Source organism: Heterocephalus glaber, unplaced genomic scaffold, assembly GCF_053883595.1.
Source record: "Heterocephalus glaber isolate CG9 unplaced genomic scaffold, H.glaber_assembly_v1.0 deba00000546, whole genome shotgun sequence".
NCBI classification, from domain to species: Eukaryota; Metazoa; Chordata; class Mammalia; order Rodentia; family Bathyergidae; genus Heterocephalus; species Heterocephalus glaber.
Window position 1 is genome coordinate 28,143,607 of NW_028258147.1, and position 21,206 is coordinate 28,164,812.

Consider the following 21,206-nt stretch of genomic DNA (forward strand, 5'->3'; position numbering starts at 1 on the left):
ATGGGTATGTGTCATACAATGGAAAAGTTACATGTGGCCATCAGAAGGCAATTAAATTCCAGTTTTACAAGAGGAAGCCACATTGTCTATTTTCTCCTTTTAAATGGCACAACGTAATTGGTTGAAGGTATACAGTTGCTGCTCTGTTCCATTTAATCTTCATAGAGGAGATGTGTTGGAGGTAAGTTTTAAAGGAGACTGGGTCAGGCTCTGGGTTGAAAGGAACCTGGAAGAAAATGCATAGGAATAAAGCCAGAGAGCTCCACTCAATCCTGTGACATTTAGTAATGCATTGTACTTGTCAGTGTCTTGGGTTTGCCTGAGAGGAGAGAGTAATGTGCAAGGTATGATAAAAAAATATGGTGCATATATAAACTTGTAAATTATTATAGTAAAAGACACACATGACCATTAATCTCCCTTAAAATACTTCAGTTCACTTCATACACATACATTTTACCATTCTTACCATTTTCTAAAGCAGTTCTGGAAATCTCTTTTTGTATCTTTTATTATATTCCTCCTGGCTGACTTGATGTCCTGAAGCAATTCAAAATATTTACCTTTCATGGTCATTTTGACTTTGGGAAAGAGTGAGAAGTTTCATGGTGCCAGATCCAGTAAATAAGGTGGATGAGGGCACACTGCAGTGTTTTTATTAGTTTGTTTCTGTTAGATGGCACTTGGTAGCAGTATTCATTGTATTCTCAATCACACCTTGTAAAGACACTTCCAAAAGAAGACTGCCAGAAATGTTTCAGAGAGTGACAAGAATAATGGTCTAAGTGTGCTTGAAGCAAGGGGGAATATTTTGAGGGGGTTAGTGACAATGTGTCTTTTTAAAATTTTTAAAAATTTAAACATTCACTATATATTCTGATCACACCATATATTCCAAATGGCTCACAAATCAGAAGTCTCCAAAGTGCCAGGGACCATCTGAATCTTCTGGGATCCTGCAGTTGACATTGGCTGAACACCTCTACCATGTGCAAAGCATTGCACTTTAGGCTGTGATGGAACAGTGAATGGAAGGAACATGGCTGTTCTCCTTGGGGAGTGCACACAAATTTCTGTGCATGAGATCCTGAATAGGATGACTTTAGGATTAGGATGAAAATGAAAGTCATTCTAAATGGGAAGACTGGAAGATTTTGGACAGAGAAATTGTCTCTGAATATCTAGATTATTAAGGGATGTTCTGATATGTGGAATTACCATATTTACAAAAAGTTGTACAAATGCACGTAGGTGAGCATTTTCAGAGATTCTGGGAGCTTGTATCTTATTTGTCAGCAAGTCTTTTGCAATTAATGTGAAAAATAGTATTTTTGCTGTTCTCTCTTTCCCATTCCTCCCCATACAACCATTATTTCTCAATTTATTTGCAAATATGGGCATTACAAACTGAGATTTTTCTACCCAACAAAAAGTTTATAAACATGTTTTCTCCAGATTGTTTCATTATCATTGCCTGGACGTCTAATAGCAACATTCCCACAGGGAACATGGTAACAAGAGAGCAATGTAAAATGTCTCTCCTTTTTTTTCCCCCAGTACCATAAAGTGGAAAACATGGACCAAATATGAACAGCTTTGTTTTCTGGATAGGTGACTTTACAACAGCAGTACTTAGATTTCAGTTTACAAATAATAGGATGATTGTTAAGAATGCAAATAGAGCACCCGGAAGAAAGCTCCCCTGCCTCCATCCCAGGCTCCTAGGGCAGAGAAACTCAGCCAGTTCCAGCACTCGGAAGGAAGCTCCCCGGCTCCATCCCAGGCTCCTAGGGCAGAGAAGGTGAGCCGTGTGGGCGCCAGAAGCACCCCCTCCCGTGGAAATGAGAAGACATGAAAATAAGTCTCAAAAACAGACTTCTGGATCACCTACAGCAACCCCAAAGGGAAACGAAATGGAACAATCTGATACTCAACCACCTGGACTCTGAACTGGCAACAAAAGAGGATCTGGGAAAAATGAAATCAGAAATAATTACTCAGATAACAGCAAAGATTTTGCTCATGGTGCAAGACATGATTAATAAATCTAGAGAGGACACAGATAAAAAAATAGAAGATCTGAGGAACATGATGGAATCCCAACATAGGAAACAAATGGAATCCATAAAACAGATACAAACGATTTCCAAGAGATTAAAAACTCCATTGAAAGTCTGTGAGGCAGAATGAACCAATGTGAGGATAGAATTTCAGATATAGAAGAAAAGATTGCAATTAGTGACTAAGAAAAGAAAAATTGCTTTAAAATTGTAAAGGAACACAGAAAATCAATCAAGCAGCTGCTAGATGATGCAAAGAAGAATAACATAAGACTGATTGGAGTCAATGAAGAAAGAGGAGAGAGTGCAGATGACATAAAAAAACTCTTTACAGAAGTGATGGCAAAAAACTTCCCAAGGAGGGGAAAAGAACTTGACATACAGATAAGTGAGGCATATAGGACTCCAAATAGCCTTGATCAAAAAAAATCTACACATAGGCATATAATTGTTAAGATTCCAGAAATACAACAGAAGAACAAAGTTCTACAAGCAGTCAGAGAAAAGAAACAAATCACATACAAAGGAAAGCCCATCAGAATCACAGCAGACTTCTCAACACAAACCATCAAGGCAAGAAGAGCTTGGAGTGAAATATTACAAGCCCTAAAAGAAAACAGCCTCCAACCCAGATTGATGTACCCTGCAAAACTATCTTTCAAAATTGATGGAGAAATAAGATATTTTCATGACAAAGAGCACCTTAGGAACTTCATGAATACCAACCCAGCACTCCAAAAAATTTTAGACAATACCCTAGGAAAAGACAATGAGTATCACAACCCCAGGAAACCCAGCAGAATGAATCCATTGGGCGTGACAAATTAAAGGCAAAGGGGGAGAATCCAAGAAAAAGAAAAAGTCATGACAAGGCTTTTAAAACTTGTAACTTCATCTCCCTAATGAGGGTATAATTCAATCTTGTTATTGTACTGATTAGTATTTTTCTGATTCTAGAGTTGCACACCATTCCTTGTGCTATACTGGCTATTTATCATCTTCTTATGTCTACATTGTAATTGGGTTGTCTATTAATGAGCTCTAAGAATTCTTTATATATTCTGGTCATAGATTATATGTATTGTAAATATGGTCTGTTTAAGGACTACTTTTCATTTTAAAGATGTCATTTAAAGTTCTAAATTTTGATGGAATCCCATTTATCAATTCTTTTCTTTTATACATCATATTTTTTGTATCCTAGGTAGTTCTTGCCTACCCTGGATTCATAAATATTTTCCCTTATAATTTCTTCTTAAAGTTTTATACTTTTAGGCTTTCTTATTTAGGTTCATAGATCCCTTCAAGTTATTTTCATGTATGGAAGAAAAGGGTTGAGGTTAATTTTTTATATACAGATACCAGGTGTTCTAGTGCCGTTTGCTGAAAACACTATCTCTTCCTTGGCTCTTGAATTGAGTTTATATTCTGTAAAATGCTAATGTTAAATAATCTTTCAAAACTCAGTGGACCATATATGTGTGGTTCTATTTCTAGATTCTCTGTTTTATTCAAGTGATCTATATGTCTTTCCTTACACCACCATTGCCTTGATTACTGTAGCTTTAGAAGAAGTCTTAAAATTAGGTACTAAACGTCTTCCAACACTGTTGTTGTTTTTGTTTTTAACTTTTCTAGGTCCTTTGTACTCCTACATAACTTTTAAATTTCAATATCCAATTCTTCATTTATAGCATGTGTACATAGACCTGAATTTTTATATATACCTTGTGTTTTCTAATCCTGCTAAATTCAAGTACAAGTTCTAGGGGCTCCTAGAGATTTCTTAGTATTTTATCTGTAGAAGATCATTTCATCTACATATAAAGATTTTGCTTCTGCCATGCCAATACTAACCTAGTTGTGTCATTTTATTGCCAGAGTATTTTGGTGGGGACTAGGTTTCAAAGTTTAATGGACAGATTAAGAGTAAGCATATCTGCCCTTGTTCCCCACCTTAAGGAGAAAGCATTGTATCTTCTCCATTCATATAGGGCATTCTCAGTGGAACTATGGAGTACATGTCTTTAGTCTGTTGAGAAGGTTCTGTTCTACTTCTAGGCTCCTGAGAGCTTTCACCATGAACAGTTGTAGAATTTAGTCCAATACTTTTTCTCCAACTAGTGACAGGATCATATGGCTTTTTCCTTTCCTCTGTTTAAATGATGACTTTTGGGAGTGGATCTTCCAATGCTGAACCAACACAGCCATCCCTATAACAAAACCACTTTCTACATCCTGCCAGATCAGACTTCTAATAGTTTGTCTTGTTAAACAAATTTCTATGTTCATACTTTTTTCTTCTATTATCTTTATCCAGTTTTAGGATTAGCACAATGTTGAGTTCCTTAAATGAGGGGAGAATTGTTCCTTCTTTTTTCTGCTTTAATTGTTTGATATAATTTATCAGTTAAAATGTTTATGAGCCTGCTGTTGTCATATAGGTAGGTTTTCAAGCTAGGAATATACTTTCTTTAATAGTTGCTATTCAAATTTTATATTTTCTCCAGCATTAGTTTCATTAATTTGTCTTCCAAGGTACTTCTTAGAAGTTGTCAAATTTATTTCAAAACAGATTTTTGAAATATGCTTTCTATATCCTTTTAAATTCTGTAAAATCTGTGGTAATGTCTCCTAGATCTTAATATTGTAATTTAAAAAATGTATAACTGATATTGTGTAACAGGAAGAAAAGGTCTAAAAGAGCAGGGGAATTGTGAGGGGTAGGGGAAGGGAAAATGGAAACAAGGTCTTTGCAAATAGGGAAGGGTGGAGGGGGTGAGGGAGGGCAAGAAAAGGGGAAAAAACAGAACCAAGAGACTCATGTAATGGTACAAGATCCCAACGATGAATGTAACTATATTTTATACCAAAAATGTACCAATAAACTTAATGGGGGAAAAAAAAAGACATGGCAGATTAGGGACTGGAATCCAAGTCTGTCTGCCTATAGATCCCCCCCCCACACACACAAAAAGAGTGCAAATAGCTGTAATTCAGTACTCTGGGAGGCTAAGGCAGGAGAATCACAAGTTTGAGTCCAACCTGGGTAACTTAATGAGAACCTGTCTCAAAATAAAAAAGAGTTGGGATGTAGTTCAGTGAGAAGGCTCTAGGTTCAATCATCAGTACTGGGGGAAACAAAAAGAACAACACAAGCCTAATGGCTAGCCAACAGAAATTATTTGCATTCTAAATTAGTGCTGTGTACATTTGGAAATTCTTTCAAACCCAATAACTCAGATAGTTCACCAAAACTTCATCTGATACTGAAGCTTGGTAATCTCACAAGAGGCCCAGGTTCTCTGTCCTTCTACCCCTCATTATGTCAGGCTTTCATCTGAAAGGGTTTCCCTTGTGGCCACTGATGGCGCTGCTCCCTGCAGTGTACCTTTCTACCATGCCCAGGAGGGGCACAGACAGCTCTCCTTGTGCACCTTTGTCTTTCTTTCAGAAGGAAAACCTTTCCCAGAAACTCCCTGCTTCTTGCAGAGTTGTCTTGAATGAGGTGTGATTAAAAAAAATACAGTGGATGTTTAATTTTTTAAAAAAATCATTACAGTAAAGGACACATTGTCATTAATCTCCCTCAAAATACTCCTTCTCACTGTGAACACACGTATCCCATCATTCTTGCTACATCCTGAAGCAGTTCCGGAAGTCCTCTTTTGAGTGTCATTAGTTGCCCTATTGGGGCTGCCTCCATGACCTGAATTGATTCAAAACATTTACCTTTCATGGTCATTTTTACTTTGAGGAAGTGCCGGAAGTTGCATGGTGCCAGATTTGGTGAATAATGGAGATGAGGATACACTGTAATGTTTTTATGAGCCTGGTTTCCCCTGGATGGCACTTAGCAGAAGCTTTTGCTGTATTTGATCATACCTCATGAAGACACTTCCAAAAGAGGGCTTCTAGAACTGCTTCAGAAAGTGGCAAAAATTATGGGGAAAATGTATTTGAAGCAAGGGAGAGTTTTGTGAGTGTGATTAATGGCAATGTGTCTTTCACTGTAATATTTTAAAATATAAATATTCATTGTATACATGCATATGTTTTTGGCTGTAACTGTGTCATGGTTGCCTCTAGCTGAGAACAGTTGGGAAGAGTTCCCCAGAGATGGGAAGAGTTTTCCAGAAAAATAGAACCTACTGGTAGGGTGGATTTATATATAGATGGTCCCATTTATAATGGTTTAATTTATGATGTTTTTGTTTTACTTTAGAGTTTATTTTGGTTGTTGGCTGATTTCAGTTCCTTGTGGTTATGGGAATGACATCCTATTTTCTTGCTGGATGCCACATGAGGTTCTACTCCTACAGGCCACTCACATTCCTTCTTACAAGGTTCTGTCTATCATCAAAACATCAACAAGGTGTCAAGTGCTTCTCAAACTTTAACTCTGACTTCTTTTCTGCCCTCAGTTGGAAAAAAAATGTTTTTCAGTGGCCCATGTGGGCTGGGGGTGTAGCTCAGTGGCACAGCACCTGCCTAGCGAGCACAAGGCCCTTAGTTTGATTCCTGATACCAAAAAAAAAAAAAAAAAAAGACCCATGTGCTTACTCTGGGCCCCTGCACACAGTCCAGGATAATCTATTTTAAGATTAAGTATATCTTACAACATGAACATGGACATGGTATGTTATCTTTGGCACAAGTTCTAGAAATTAGGCTAGGACTGTTTGGGGTGGTCTGTTTTAGAAATTCTGCCTATATTGCCACCCATCTAAATCCTCCTAGAGCATACCTTTCCTCCTGGCTCATCCATCCTGCAATCTTGTTATTGTTTGGTGTGGCAGTTTGATGGTGTCAATCTGATTGGCTTTGGGATCCATCCAGAGAGTTGGTGGGGCACATTTCTCTGTGTGTGTGTAGTGAGTCATGGAGGTATGACTTTGGGGGTATGTGTGTCCTGTCACCCCTTCCTCTATGGCACACTTCCCCTGCTCTGCTTCCTGGCTGCCATGAACTAAGCATCTTTGCTCTGCTATGCCCTTCCACCATGAGATTTCTGCTTTGGAGCCAGCTGACCATGGATGGAATCCTCTTGAAACCATGAGCCAAATTGAACTCCTTCTCCTTTAAATTGTAGGGGTCAGCTTATTGGGTCCCAGCAATGGGAAGGTGACTAATACACTTGATATTTAGCAAGCCTCCAGTGAAGTGGCACCTATGCTTTTATTAAACCTCTATGTGGGTATAATTTATATACCATATTAGGCAGACACCAGAGCAAGAATAATGGTAGCTTCACTTGTATGCTCTGGCCTTGGATATGGAAAAACCACAGGCTTGCCTGACCTGGAGGGCAGAAGGCATCAGGTATTCAAGAACAGGAATTTTAGTTAGACAAAAAGTGATGAACAGTAAGAGGAGATATTTCAGTCCACGTGAGTGATGGTGACAGGCACTACTGGGTTCAGAGGCTGTTATGAATGAAAAGGATGTCAGAATGGATGACTTTGGGGAATCTCTCAATGACCATTCCAATCATGCTAGGAAGTAGGTAGCTGCCTATTTCTGTTCCCTAAATTCATTTCTACTTTTCCCAAAAGCTCAACTTCATTCAGGATGATCTTAATTTATTCTTCTGGAGCAATACATACCTTACAGTTACTCAGAGCATTTTTCAGAAGTTATCAGCCCAGTATTGTTTTAGTCTGATTTCTAATCTTTGAAATGGGAAAAATTTAAATTTTAAAAATCAAAGCACAATGCACATCAAATCAAAGCACAAAAAAATCATACTGGTAATGGGAGAGTCTGGGGTAATCCAAAAACAAAACAAAAAAATACTACAGCTCTGAGACAGAAACTATAAATGAGCTTTCATGGCCACTATGTTACTGTGATTTTACAGTGGACACTGAGGTACATGGCCTAGTTCTCTTGTCATACTGGAGGTACCCATTCTTCAGGTGCCAGGAGTATTGGCAGCTGATGGCTCTCAGCTAAGTGTCTCTCAGGGAATTAATCTTAGCTGAAGAGCATTATCTAATCCAAGATCATGCTGCCTCCTGGGAACCCCTCATCCAATGACTGCTAAATGCTGAGATATAAAGGGCAGGCAGCCTTGCCTTAAGTAGAATAAGAATAAAAGGCTGCATACGCTCCATTTCCCAAGCGATTGGTTTAGGCCTTTGATAGGACTGCTTTATAATTCAGCACCTCCTCTGTCCAATCCTGCTCCACTACCTCCTTAGAGGCACTAATCCTGAATGATCCTCTCAGGCTGGCAACAGAGCCTGCAAGTTTCACCAACTGTAAGGACAGATTGTTTGCCAGAGGACTTCAAAGTAGGTGTGTCTCTTTGTGTGCCCAGTGCACATGTGTTTTTGAGTTGAATTCAAGGAGGAACGAATTCGAACAGTTTAAAATATAATTGAAAAGTACATTTTTGGGGGAGACTTTAAACACTTCAGTGTTTTTCTAAAATGTCTCCATTTCACCCCCCAAGAGAGTTCAAAAGCAAGTGATAGGAAAGTGAAAGTTTCAGAGAGGCCACAAATGTGTCCAATTATCTTCTTCAACAATGCACTAAATGCATCAGGATTTGGGCACAACTGAAATGAGGGGTAAATTGTCAGCCATACACAGCTATTCAGAATACGGCATTTATGAAATAATGGTGGTATTTCAAAGTTTCATTAATAATAATCAGGAATTGTCCACCACCTTTCAAAAAGTAATTCAAGGAAATTATTCTCTCAAATTCATCTCTTGTGAAGTGATGGTGGGGGTGGGGATGGGAATGTAGCCTGCAGAGGTGGCCTTGACCTTGCTCCTGGTGACCTGGTGGGCCCTACTGTGGAGCAGAGGTGTGTGCCCAAATCCCTGACCTCCACTCAGGACTGTCTAAAGTGTTAAATGTGACTGGAACTGACATCTGATGTTCAGTGTTTGCAAACTTTGAAAGAGAAAAACAGTACTTAAGAACAGAATGAATTAAATCAGTCCAGATATTAAGATATATATGAGATTCACATATATACAATATCCATTTCATGCCTTAAAGTACAATTCTATAGATATTTTCTAGGTCTTGTAATATCCTTGGTTTTCATGGAAATTGAGATAAGTTAGAAAATAGCAATTCTCAGTCCAACCTTAAACAGGACACAAGGTGCTCTTTGATGTAGTGTAAAATCAAGAAGGCCAGTTGTGGGTTAGAGGGAGTAGAAGATTCTGGTTTCCAGTGATGTACACCTTGGGCAACAGTTTGGCTTTAAGTTTCTTTAAACTGTAAAATACAAAGAAAGAGGGAATTACTATGGGTTAAAAAATAATTCTTTGGAGTGATAAATGCTACTTAAGTTGCTTTTTTATTGGTCATCAAATTTATTATTTTTTTCAGTTTTTATTTTTTATCAGTATAGGTTTGCAGTGCAGAATGATTACATCCCTCATGGGGAGTTGATCCATGTACATAACACATCTAATTTATTTTTCTTAACTCCTTCCCCTCCACTCCCCCTCATCTCTTGGCCCTCTTCCCTTTTTCAAAACATCTATCTCCATTTTTCTCTAATATCTCTTTTATTTTGCTCTTTGTTTATATTTGAATTTCTCATATAAGAGAATCCATGCAATATTTAAGCTTGTGTGTCTGATTTATTTCACTTAATATTATAGTCTCAAGGTACATTCATTTTCCTACAAATGCCTCAAGTTTATCCTGGATTGAATCTAGGGATTGCTGAACTACATACCCAGTCCTTTTTATTTTGAGACAAGGTCTTGCTAAGGTTCTCAGGCTAGCCTCAAACATGTGATCCTCTGGCTTCAGCCTGCCAAGTACCTAGTACTACAGGCATGTGCCACTGCACCCAGATTAAATTGCTACATTCTAAACAAACACTGGAAGCAAGTAAGGATATAGAATAATTCAATGCATTTAAAGCAAGTACATCCTCAGTACTTATTCTCTAAGCATAAAGTATGATGAAAGGTGATGGTTCAGGGATAGGCTTATCCTCCCTTCTAAGACCACATAGGTCCGCTCATTCTTGAATGTCTAAAGTGAAAAGATACTGGATTGAATATTGATTAATACAGTGTGGGTATTCCACACATTGCAGGAGTTGGGGGGCCTGCCCCTTTTGGTTCTCTGTGGACAATTCTTTGCTGAACTCTCTGTAACCTCACTAGGTCAGTCAGAAAGTCAGTGGGTTCTTGATTTGTCAGTTACATATACACCATTGCCACTAGAGGAATTTGGGTAGCATAGATTTTAACAGATTTTATGGCTTTCATAAGGTGAGACAGATTCATTCTTCCTGTTCAAACAGCTACTGAGAAGTGTCATGTTTCTGTCACATATGGCATCAACCCCAAAAGATTGAAAATATAAATGAATACCAAAAGAAATAGATAAAAGGTCTAAAACAATAGGGGATCTGGATAATGGAGTTACCAATGTAGATTCTATAATGATTATGCTTAATAAGTCAAAGTAAATAGTAAGAACTTAAAAATTTGAAAAAACATCCCCAAAACTCAATGGACAAATGCTACCAACAAAACTTCATTACAGAAGTCACTGAGTAAGCTCCCCTAAATTCTAACTTCACAAAATATCTTGGTTTCCAAAAAGCTACTTCATTTGCCCTGGACAGTTCATCTGGCAGGGCTTCATCCTAGGTAGTCATTTGTCATCTTTGAGTTGCTCTTGCTTCAAAGCCCTTGGCCCTAATCACTCATTTTGGTTTGGCACATTTGAAGACAGTCATGGACCTTGTAAGGTTAGGTTGGAGGAGCTATCTCTAGATGCTGAGCTCCCGGGTCTGGACTGTATCTTTTTATCTCTGAAATCCCAAGACCAGCAAAGTAACTAGAGATAAAAATTAGTCATTTGTATGAATATAAGAGTTGGACTTGTAGAGGAAAACTGAGCAAAAGGTTAAGGAAAAATACAAACCCGAGGTGATGGGCTGAACCAAGCAACACCAGAAAGTTGCTCTTCTTCTTGTTTCTTTTGTCTGTACTTTCCCTAGTTTCTCTTCACCACCTTCCATCTGGCCAGTTCTCCCTTCATGACAATCCTCTTCTTGTTACTGAAAGATGTGCATTTTCTGCAAGAACAATACTGAGTAATAGAAAGTGAGAGATCTCACCAAGACCTTGTTGCTGGCGATGAAGTGGGGGCAGGCCTTTCCCCCTACTATGATGATGATGTTTTCTCCCATCTCCCTCACCTGTCTAGAGCAGGCTCAAGTGTACACATAGCTAAATTTATCCTGGGGGAAGAAAACTGTGAGGATCACAGCACACAACTGAAGTTGTTCTTCAGTTTGACTCAAGTTCGAAATACTAAAGCAGGAAAAACAGCACATCAAGCGGCTGGCCTATTCCTATGTGCAATGTGGCAAAGTGTAAAATGAGGTCACTGTATCTGGGTTTCCTCAAGATTTATCTTCACTCTCCATCTAAACTGTTGACATGAATAAAAAGTGAGGAGTGTGAGGAATGAATTTTCCCCATGTTTTGTTAATGAAGAAGACTACTATTCTTAAAAGATAGTTCTGAAATGTTGTCAGAAACTGTCAAGGGTCAGCAATCATCCTTGGCTGTAGAAGCACGATTGTTACCTGGGAAATTGTTTTCCATGTAACTTCCCATGCAAAAGAAGGTGGTGACTAACGCTGGTTCTGAAGGTATTAGGGGTGTTAGTATCTGTGTTACCACACTGGAGCATCCTAGGTGTGATTCTGGCTTACATTAAAGCTGGGAAATAAAACAAGTGTTTGCTGGCCTTGTGTGTATAGGATAGTGTGGGTTGAATCTTGGGTAGAATTACCTGTTGGACAACTAATTCCAAGTAATTACTGCTAGAATTACCAACAGAAAGTGAAAGTAACCATAACTTCAGATTTTAACACGTCATGTTATGGGGTGAAGGTACTTTTTAATGAAAGAAAACAACCACCATCCTGTTACATAGTCTTGAGAAATAGCATGTCAGTTCATAGGAAACTCATACTTTAACTTCATTTGAAAAATAATCTCATGCATGTGCTTCTGGGTAAAGTCAATGGTTTCCATTTTCACAGGTTCTATTTCTTTTATTTTTAATATTCTTATTAGTACATGTTTGGAGTACAATATTACATTTATTGTAGGGAGTTCATACATGTACATAGCACATCTTAATTTTATTTCATCCCCTTTCCCTCTCATCCCTCCCTGCTCCCTCCAACTCTTACTCCCTTTCCCATTAGCAAAAGTTCTATTTCCATTTTTCAACTTTTTAAAATCTTTCTCTTCCTTCTCTACCCCTCCCTCCATCTTGTTCCTCTTTTCATTTGAAAAAGATTTCCTACTTCCTATTGTTTATCTTTTATTATGCTTTATCTATAGTTTGGGTTTCTCATAAAAGAGAAACCATACTATATTTAAACTTGTGTGTCAGATTTATTTCACTTAACATTATGGTCTCAAGGTACATCCATTTACCTATAAATGCCTTACATTTATCCTTCTTTATGGCAAAGTAATATTCTGTCTTGTGTAAATACTTTTTCTTTATCCATTTATTTATTGATGTGCATATAGGCTCTTTCCAAGATTTAGGTATTACAAATTGTGCTGCTATAACCATGGGGATGGATGCATGACTGTAATATGACTAACTCTTTTGGGAAGATACCTAAAAGAGGAATAGCTGGGTGGCGTAAAATTTCTAGCATTAGTTTTGAGGAATCTCCATACTGATCTCCATAGTGGTTGTACTTGTTTACATTTCCACCAACAATGCAGAAGGATTCCTTTTCCCCCATTGCAGCCTTGCCATAATAATAGTCAAATATTTATATTATTAACAATATAGTAAAATAATTTTTATTTGATTTCTAGACTATAGCCATCTTTCTGGAGTAAGATGATATCTTAATGTTTTAATTTACATTTCTTTAATGGCCAGTGAGGTTGAACATTTTTTCATGCATTTATTGCCCATTTGTACTTCTTCTGAGAAGTGTCTATTCATTTTGGTTTCTCATTTTTGATTTGGTCTTTTATTTTAGGAGGTCTTAAGTTTTTTGAGATCTTCATATACTCTAGATATCAGTCCTCTGTCCAAGGAATAGCTGGCAAAATTTTTCCCCATTCTGTAGGCTGTCTCCACTCTGTTGGTTGTTTTCCTTGGGATGCAGATTTTTAATTTGATATAATTTACAGATTCTATTACTTTGTTTCACTTATTTCAGTTTCAATAGCAGCAGAAACTGAGTAATCCTACATCAAAAGTTTTAGATGCAAAGAGGAAAAAAAGGAAACTCTTTTCACAAGACAAACTGATGAATGAATTCCAAACAAATTCCATGCAACAACCTGGAGTAATCAAAGGGAAAAATTTAGAAAATATTCTCTACATTTAGGATTTGTAAAGAGTATAAAACTAGTAAAAAGTCAAATAAGCCTATTTTTTTGCTTACCATAGAGCAAAGATTATATATAAAATATATATATTATATATAACATATTTAAAATCACTAAGTACATTATATACATTAATGTATTTTATATACATTAATATATTAGGTGATTCACCTACAATGAGGTCATCTATGATTCTAATTTGAGATCTGTGAGTACATGGCAGTTTTACAACTCTTTTCACTCTTTTTAGTCTGTATACTATTCAAACACAGACAACTGGATCTTGATGTCTTTTGAAACTTCAGACTCAGGTTACATGCTCTGCTACCACTCTTGAGTCACTCAACATGTGGACACCAGTTTTCCCTTTGATCGAGAATTCATCCAAGTAGCCTGAGCTGGTCTAAGTATAAGAAGACATGGAAGAAAGGGCTAATCTGGTGAAGACTGACTCCCACGTAGATAAAAACACCATTTACTTCAGAAACAGCTGGTCACAGGCCTAATTTATGATAAGAAAAGAACTCTTTTTCCCCTTCCACTTCCAAAATTTTGAAATTTAAAGGGGATAATTTGGAAGAAGCTAATTTTAAAAAGGCATGTTGTATGACTGAAATTGTGAAGTAGTACTCTGTTACATTTCAAGGCTGATTCGTTTCGTGAACAAGGGGACCATGGCAGAGGTCAGATCCTACAGCATGTTTGAAACCCTAATACACTGAGGCGAAGCATGAGAACTGAATTTGGCACAGCCTCACCTGTTGGCTGTTGCTGCTATCACATGAATAACCAAGACAGGCTTTGTGACATTCTTAATGGTATCAGATCATTGGGAGAGTTTTCTTATTGGGGTCATAAATTCAAAATGCAGACAATACTCTCAGAAGAGAGCAAATGTTTTCAGCCCAGAGAGGCCACTTCTCCAATGGGAAGGTTGGTATTTTGAGAGGTTTAGATGGGGTGAGGGGAAATCCTCATTTCTCTCAGTGCAGATTTCCATTTTGCTCCAATTCTAAAGATGTAGTGGCATCTGGATAGCTTCTAGGGGGGTGGCTGAGCTACTCTGGTTCTTTGGAAACAGGGCCAAGAAGGCAAGGAGCCAGCCTGGTGTGGGGAGAGGATCCTCCAGGAGCTTGACAGCTCCTATAAAGGATTCTCTGGACTCTTCCATTGTTCTGCAACAGTCAGAAAAGTCTGATCTCTGTTGTGCTGTGGGGATGATGTGCATCAAAGATGATGTAGGAGTCAAGTCACTGCAGGAGATGGCAATGTCCACTTGAGCAGCTATGGGATGGCATTAGTGGCCCTGTAGGGGCAGCCTGGGTGTTGAGTGAGACAGAAACCTTGTGTACATGTGACCCTTTGCCCCAGGAACCTCTCAGGAACACCTGGACATTTTAAGGTGGCCCTTAATACAATGATGCTGAAAAGGGCTCAAGGTATAATGCTATGATAAATATAATCATTACATTGTGCAAAATGTTGCTTTGAGTAACTTATTCTGCCAATTAAGCATTATGTATCTAAAAGCATTAACATAATGTAGTATTGGAGAAAAAATAGATAAGCAGACCAGAATAGGGTTCACACATACGTGATTTAAAATAAATGTTGAGCAATGCATTTTGAGACAATTGGGCAACAAATTGACTAGTAAAAAGTTACTTTCCTATGCTACTCCATTTAAGAAAACAAATTTGGGGAGGGTGGGAATCGAAAATGTAAACATAAAAAATGAAACTAAGAACAAAAACGTCATATTTACTTATGGATGTGGTTTGTGATAGGTCTCCCACTACCTCAGCAGCTATTATGTATAGTAGCAGCCCTCTTCCTATGGTGCCTTGCCCCCTCCCGTGTGACATCATGCCAAGATGGTTGCTCCCACCAAAGAACAAACCCTTCTTCCCAGCATGCCCCTGTTCCCGCCTAGAGAGTAACCTAATACTCGCTCACCTCCTACCACCTAGTGACTTCACAGGCTCCTCCATTCCCTAGTCACTACCTCACTCAACCCCTCCTCAGCCCCTACAAACCCCACCCCAGTCTCTATAAAAGACTCTCCCTGCCCCGGCCATACTGCTTTTGTTTCTCCTTTGTTCAGACAGCCCGGCAGATCTGTTCCCCTAATAAAGGCTTGCTGTGGCCTGGTCTGGTCTTGGTTTTTGGCCCTTTTACCTGACAGTTTGAAAGACAAAATTCAGCCTCCCTAAAGACAGCCTGATACATTTATTTGTATGAAAATTAAGAAACCTTATGTTGAGAAAAATCAAAATATTTGTAATGTATGTATGAAATGCAAAATGGCTCAATATTCAAAAGGTTCTGGACTTCTAGAACTGCCTCAAGAGAATGACAAAAATGATGGAATAATTTAAAATTTACACATTCACCAAGTTTTCAATCACATCTTGTCTTATCTAAAAACTTTTCATGACAGGGTGTTCATCATTTCTTTGTTCAGAAGAATACACAATTCCTATAATGTCCCCCCTAGGCAACACAGGATTCAAGACACCTGATGCCTGTTCGAATAATGCATAGCAAACCTCCTAGGTAATTTTAAAGGCCTTTTTTTTTTTAAACTGCTAAGTTCTGAAAAGGGAAGTACAGGTTACAGCCTTACTCAGCAAATGCTTCTGAAAAGGAAGTGTGACATTTAATCTGTGCTTTAAAGGATACATAATGAGAGTCAGCACAGCAAAACAAGGTTTCTAGACTGAATGGAACAATCCAGGAAGCCAGCTGCAAATCACTGCTGTCTGTTATGGTTCAAGGGCACTGGTGTCATGGGTCCCAAGTTGAATTCCCTAGGGGCCACTTTCCAGTTCTGTTGCAATATGGATTTATACCAGTTTCTTTGGGTTGCTGTAAAAATTACCACAAACTTCGTGACTTAAAAGAACAGAAACTTGATCTTTCATAGTCCTGGAATCCAAAAACGTGCAATCAGGGTGTTGGCAGGGCCATGCTCCAGCCTAAGGCCCTGGGGGAGCATGTGTCCTTGTCTCTTCTGGCTTCTGGCATTCCTTGGCTCTTGGTAACTTCTCTAATCTCTGTCTCCATCTTCACAGGACTTTATGTCTGTGGGTCTGGATGTTAAATCTCTTTTCTTCTATAAAGACATTACTCACTGGATTCACACCCTCAGTTCAGTATTATTCTTTCATATTTAAATCCTTAATTATGTCAGCCAAAACCTTATTAATTAAAATAAGGCCACATTCTGAGGTTCTAGGTGGTCATTGTTCTACCTATTAGAGGAGTAAAATCCAACTTCCTTGAAGTTCCATTTCCTTATTAACAAAGTGAATCCATACCTGTATTATGGCACTTTCGTAAGAACTGGAAAAATTTTTGAGGCTATAGCCTGATAACAGTGCCTGGAAACATTATACTACCTACAATATATTTACATATGGTAGGAAAAGGCAGAGACCAATACAATGTTTTATCTAGCAGTAAAAAGTAAACAGCTAAGAAAGAAGAGAATGGCAATTCAGTACAAACACCACTGATCTCGAGTCAGAACTGAGTTCTGTTGCCAGATCTAGCATGAATGGTGTCAGTTTGGTGTACTTAACTACAGACTTGTTGCTGGATCTTTAAAACAAAGCATTTAAAAAGTCTTAAATTCTAGAAATTGATAGTACTGTATTTTTATAAGAGAAAGGGCTCATTTGTTGTCCTCTCTCTCTGTGAAAGACAAGTTGGATTTAAGCCAGAACAAATGTGTTTTAAGAAGATAGGAGACTAAATTCTGACTCCCAGGCTTAATAAATGGACTGAGTATATAGAGTAGATGAAAGTGAGGGGCACTAACACGAGTACAGCTGAAGCTCCTGGTTATTCATATGGGTCATCTATTTCCTACTCATTATAAAGGTGGATACTTCCCTGATCTATCCTGTCATTAAGATTAATTCAGTAGTCTTTCTACCCTCTATTGAAGAAAGGAATTCCTCCTGGAAAGATAGAAAAGGAACCTGTATCAGCTTTGAGATCCTTCCTGGACATATGTTCACCTGCTTACCAAAAATGCTGCTTAAGAGTCTCTGTGGCCATTCTTTATCAGTAGTAAAAATTCTAATGACTTAAGAGTCAGTACCTCTTCTCTTTAATTCTCTCATTATGAAAACACATAAATATGATTTTTTAAAAGTTCAAAATAGAATGAACAGTGAATCTTCTTCCAATTCTAGTACCTTGCTCCATAAGAGACTGCATATATCTTAATCTTTCATCTTGTATTACTTTCCATTTAAATTCTTCCTTTTTTTTTTTTTGGTACCGGGGATGGAACTCAGGACCTTGAGCTTCTGAGACAGGCGGTGGCACCACTGAGCTAAATTCCTGGCCCCTTCCTTACTTTTTGATATATGGCTTGTGTTATCTTTAATTTTGTTTCAATTTAATGGTTAGCAGCCTTACATTTTTGGTTATTTTGGTGATTACTTTTATAACTTGGCATATGTCTCTTTCTTGATGGATACACTTCACAAAAACTATTCTGAAAAGTAAAAGCAACTAGGGCATGTGTTACCGTGTACCTTAGAATTTTCCATTTTCAAACTTGTTAACCATCTTTTTTTATATTAAGATATCGAAAGATTTATAAAAATGCCCTTCAAATGCTTCTCTAGCCTTATTGTGTTATCCTTAGTAACAGATTTAAATGATCAAACAATCACCACCAGTCCTTTTCTCAATGTTTGTCCACTTATTAGATGGATTTCATCATCTAAGAGTTTTTAAATAGAGTCCATCAATTTCATGTTCCCTGACTCCTCTCACTTACCTTTACACTTGAAATCCAGTTTGGCTTTCTCTACCCCATTGAGACCTGGTAGACTATGCTTCATTTGCTTTAGGACTGGATGTTGTTATGGAGAACTTAAGACCCATCTCTTCCTCTTCCATCTTCCCCCTCCAGAGAAGTGACTGGAGTTTGTTATTGCTTAATTATGCCCCTCTCTCTCCCCACCCCAGATCAGTCTGCAGATTCTGTGCAGTGTCAGAACAACTATTTAAAAAAATTATAATATTAAAATTAGTTTATGACATATTTAGCTCACTATCCTATTTATATTTGTGTATAGATGTCTAGGATTAGTTTTGGGTGGGTGGGGGCTTGGGATACTATTTGAATTTTAATCTTTGTACTTTAATGAATGTTTACATAATGGATTTCATCATTTACTAAGTAATCAGTCCAAGAAAAATATTGCCAGTAAATACACAAGACATAATGTAGGTTAAGTTGGTGAACTTTCTGATTTGAACTTTTCTGTATGTTTTGAAGAAAAATTAACACAAACAAGGGGGAAACATTTTAAATATTTAAAAAGGGAATAACTTCCTAACCATAACCTCTCAATTCTGACAACTTGGTATAGGTTAATGGGTTTAAGTCAGAGAAGTGGTATTTTTCTCCTGGCCTCTGGATTCAGGATACTTCTGGATAATTTTTTATTAACCTTATGAAGTGTTTTTAGCAACATGAAATTACAGAATAAAAGGCACTTAATGATACAGATGAAAGTTTTTACACATCGCTTGTTATGAGAATGAAGTGCTTTAGAGATAGCCCATTTCAGAAATAGTCTCTTGGTTCATATTCTGTTTTTTCCCTTGCACAACATCTGGTTCTTTCAGTTCCCCTTACATGGCTCAGGCTAAAAAGTAACATATTTAGTTCTGCTTTCCAGCAACCTCTGACATTATCATCTCCAACTCAGGCATGATGCAATTGAGAAAGCTACTACCACTTACATGTCTTACAATGCATTTTCAAGATGTTTATAAAATTTTGAATTCAGAAGGTTCAATAGCTAATGTACCAACCAAAACTTTCTCATAATTTCTAATTCCTCAAATCTGTGTTATTTCTGGTCATTATGTTATGTGTTATTGTCATCATATTTTTCCATTTCATTCTGGGCCACTCTAAGAAAGGGCTTAATTTTAGAACTAGGCTATTACTAGGCACTTCAATATATGGCAAATATGGATAGAGAAACCATTCCAGGAAAGTCTAAAATATACATTACACAAAAAATACTCTAAGACAATTTGTGATATTTAAGATATACAACTAAAACTTCATAGAACTAAGAAACTGTATTTTTACATTGTACATTCTATTAGTAAAATGTCTTTGATCATGTTCCTTCAACAAATAAGTACTAATATACCAATATTATACATGTACAAATATAATGCATAAGTATGTATATATATACCCCAAAATGCAATGACATAAAAAAGATTTTAAAAAGCTAGTTATCTTTCCATAATTGGAATATTTGGAGATTAGTTCTACAGAGCATAACACAGAAGAAATCACTTCTGACTATAGTGAACTGGAGTGGTTTTATGGAAGAGAACATTTTTAGTTAGATCCTGATAGCAGGACATGAAATCATTGTGTATAATAAATTAACTGGGGAGAAAACACTGCCAGAAAGGGAAGACATGATTAGTGTAAGTTCTTTCTTCTTTTTCATTGTTTTTTAAACCTTATAATATACAGCAGTGATTTGGAACAATCTGCTGTCTTAAAGACCTATTTATTAACACACTGAAATGTTGATTCTGCTACTTGCCACCCCTACAGCCATGGGTAAATTAATTTCCTCCTGTATATAATGGGATAATGTCCACCCTCCAGCGTTGTAATTAAAGATACATAAACCCATGAGCACACTGCCTGAATGTACAATTCTACGGCCTTTAACTATCTTTTGTCTTTGCACTTTCCACCTCCTAGGAAATGAGTTCCTGAGAGCACAAATATATGCCACTCTATCCCTATGATTTAGCCTAATTTAGCCTTGTTTTAAGTACTCAAATATTGGTTAAATGTTTGGTAAGAAGCTACATTTTTTTCTGTAGTTAAACATTTGTGTAATAAATAGAAACAAAAAGGGAAAACAGGATGTGGAAGGTCACACAATCTTAATATGTACTATATTAAAAAGCTAGTAGTGAACAGTTTAGAGGGACCATTTAAATACTGTTGGAATTTTTCCAACACTATTTTAAATAGTGTTGGAATCTTTTATCTATAAAGCTAAATTTCTGATTTGAATGGACAACAGTTTGACCTAACAGACATTTCCTTCTATGAAATGTTTTATTTTTCTGATTATCATAGTTCTAAAAATTCTTAAGATTAAAGATGTAATTTGTCCACGTTTGGGGTCCAGTCATGTCAGTTCACATCCCACTGTTGGTTTACATTTACTAGGGATAAGAATTTGATATTTAATTAAAAAGAATGAACCTAAACCAATAAATTCACATCTCCTTGATGTCACTGATCTTTAGGCTAAACTTAGGTGGTTTTCAATCTATTTTCAAAAAATGTTTAAAGGCATCAAGCTCTCTCCCTTCAAATTATCTTCACATACCTCAACCCATTTGAAATCAGACTAGAAATACTGCATGTACACCTAGGACAGAAAGCTTAGGGTCTATTATATATCCCTTTACTCCAATCTGAAGAAGTTATGTCTTTTTTTTTTTTGGTACCGGGGATCGAACTTGGGTCCTTCTGCTTGTGAGGCAGGTGGCAGAACCACTGAGCTAAATCCCTGGCCCAAGAAGTTATATCTTTTAGCTGGGAAACAGCTGTCTCTTGTGGCAGCAGCACTTGAAGCTCTGGATGCCTAGGACCGAGGGCAGTGACAAGACATGCCACCTTTCTATGACAACTATCTCTTTTTTATATAACTCCTATGTATCACACTATGATTTGAACTCCATCTT

General features: G+C 37.4%; 1 protein-coding gene across 6 annotated transcripts in view; it reads right to left on the minus strand.

The window, feature by feature from the left end:
• Window positions 1-21,206, minus strand: part of C1galt1 (core 1 synthase, glycoprotein-N-acetylgalactosamine 3-beta-galactosyltransferase 1) — a 109,883-nt gene that overhangs the window by 39,699 nt on the left and 48,978 nt on the right. For 2 of the 6 annotated variants that reach the window (XR_015448749.1, XR_015448748.1), the window contains exons 4-5: window positions 10,978-11,145; window positions 1-9,300 (exon numbers count right to left, since the gene is read on the minus strand). The exon at window positions 1-9,300 is cut by the window's left edge. Coding sequence is in view for 1 of the 6 variants with exons in the window: in XM_087204689.1 (XP_087060815.1) it covers window positions 11,050-11,145 (96 nt within the window). In the remaining 5 variants the exon portion in view is untranslated. Of the gene's footprint in view, window positions 9,301-10,974; window positions 11,146-21,206 lie in introns of those variants that run through there. The other 4 variants (XR_015448750.1, XR_015448751.1, XR_015448752.1 and 1 more) reach the window with 4 other exon arrangements.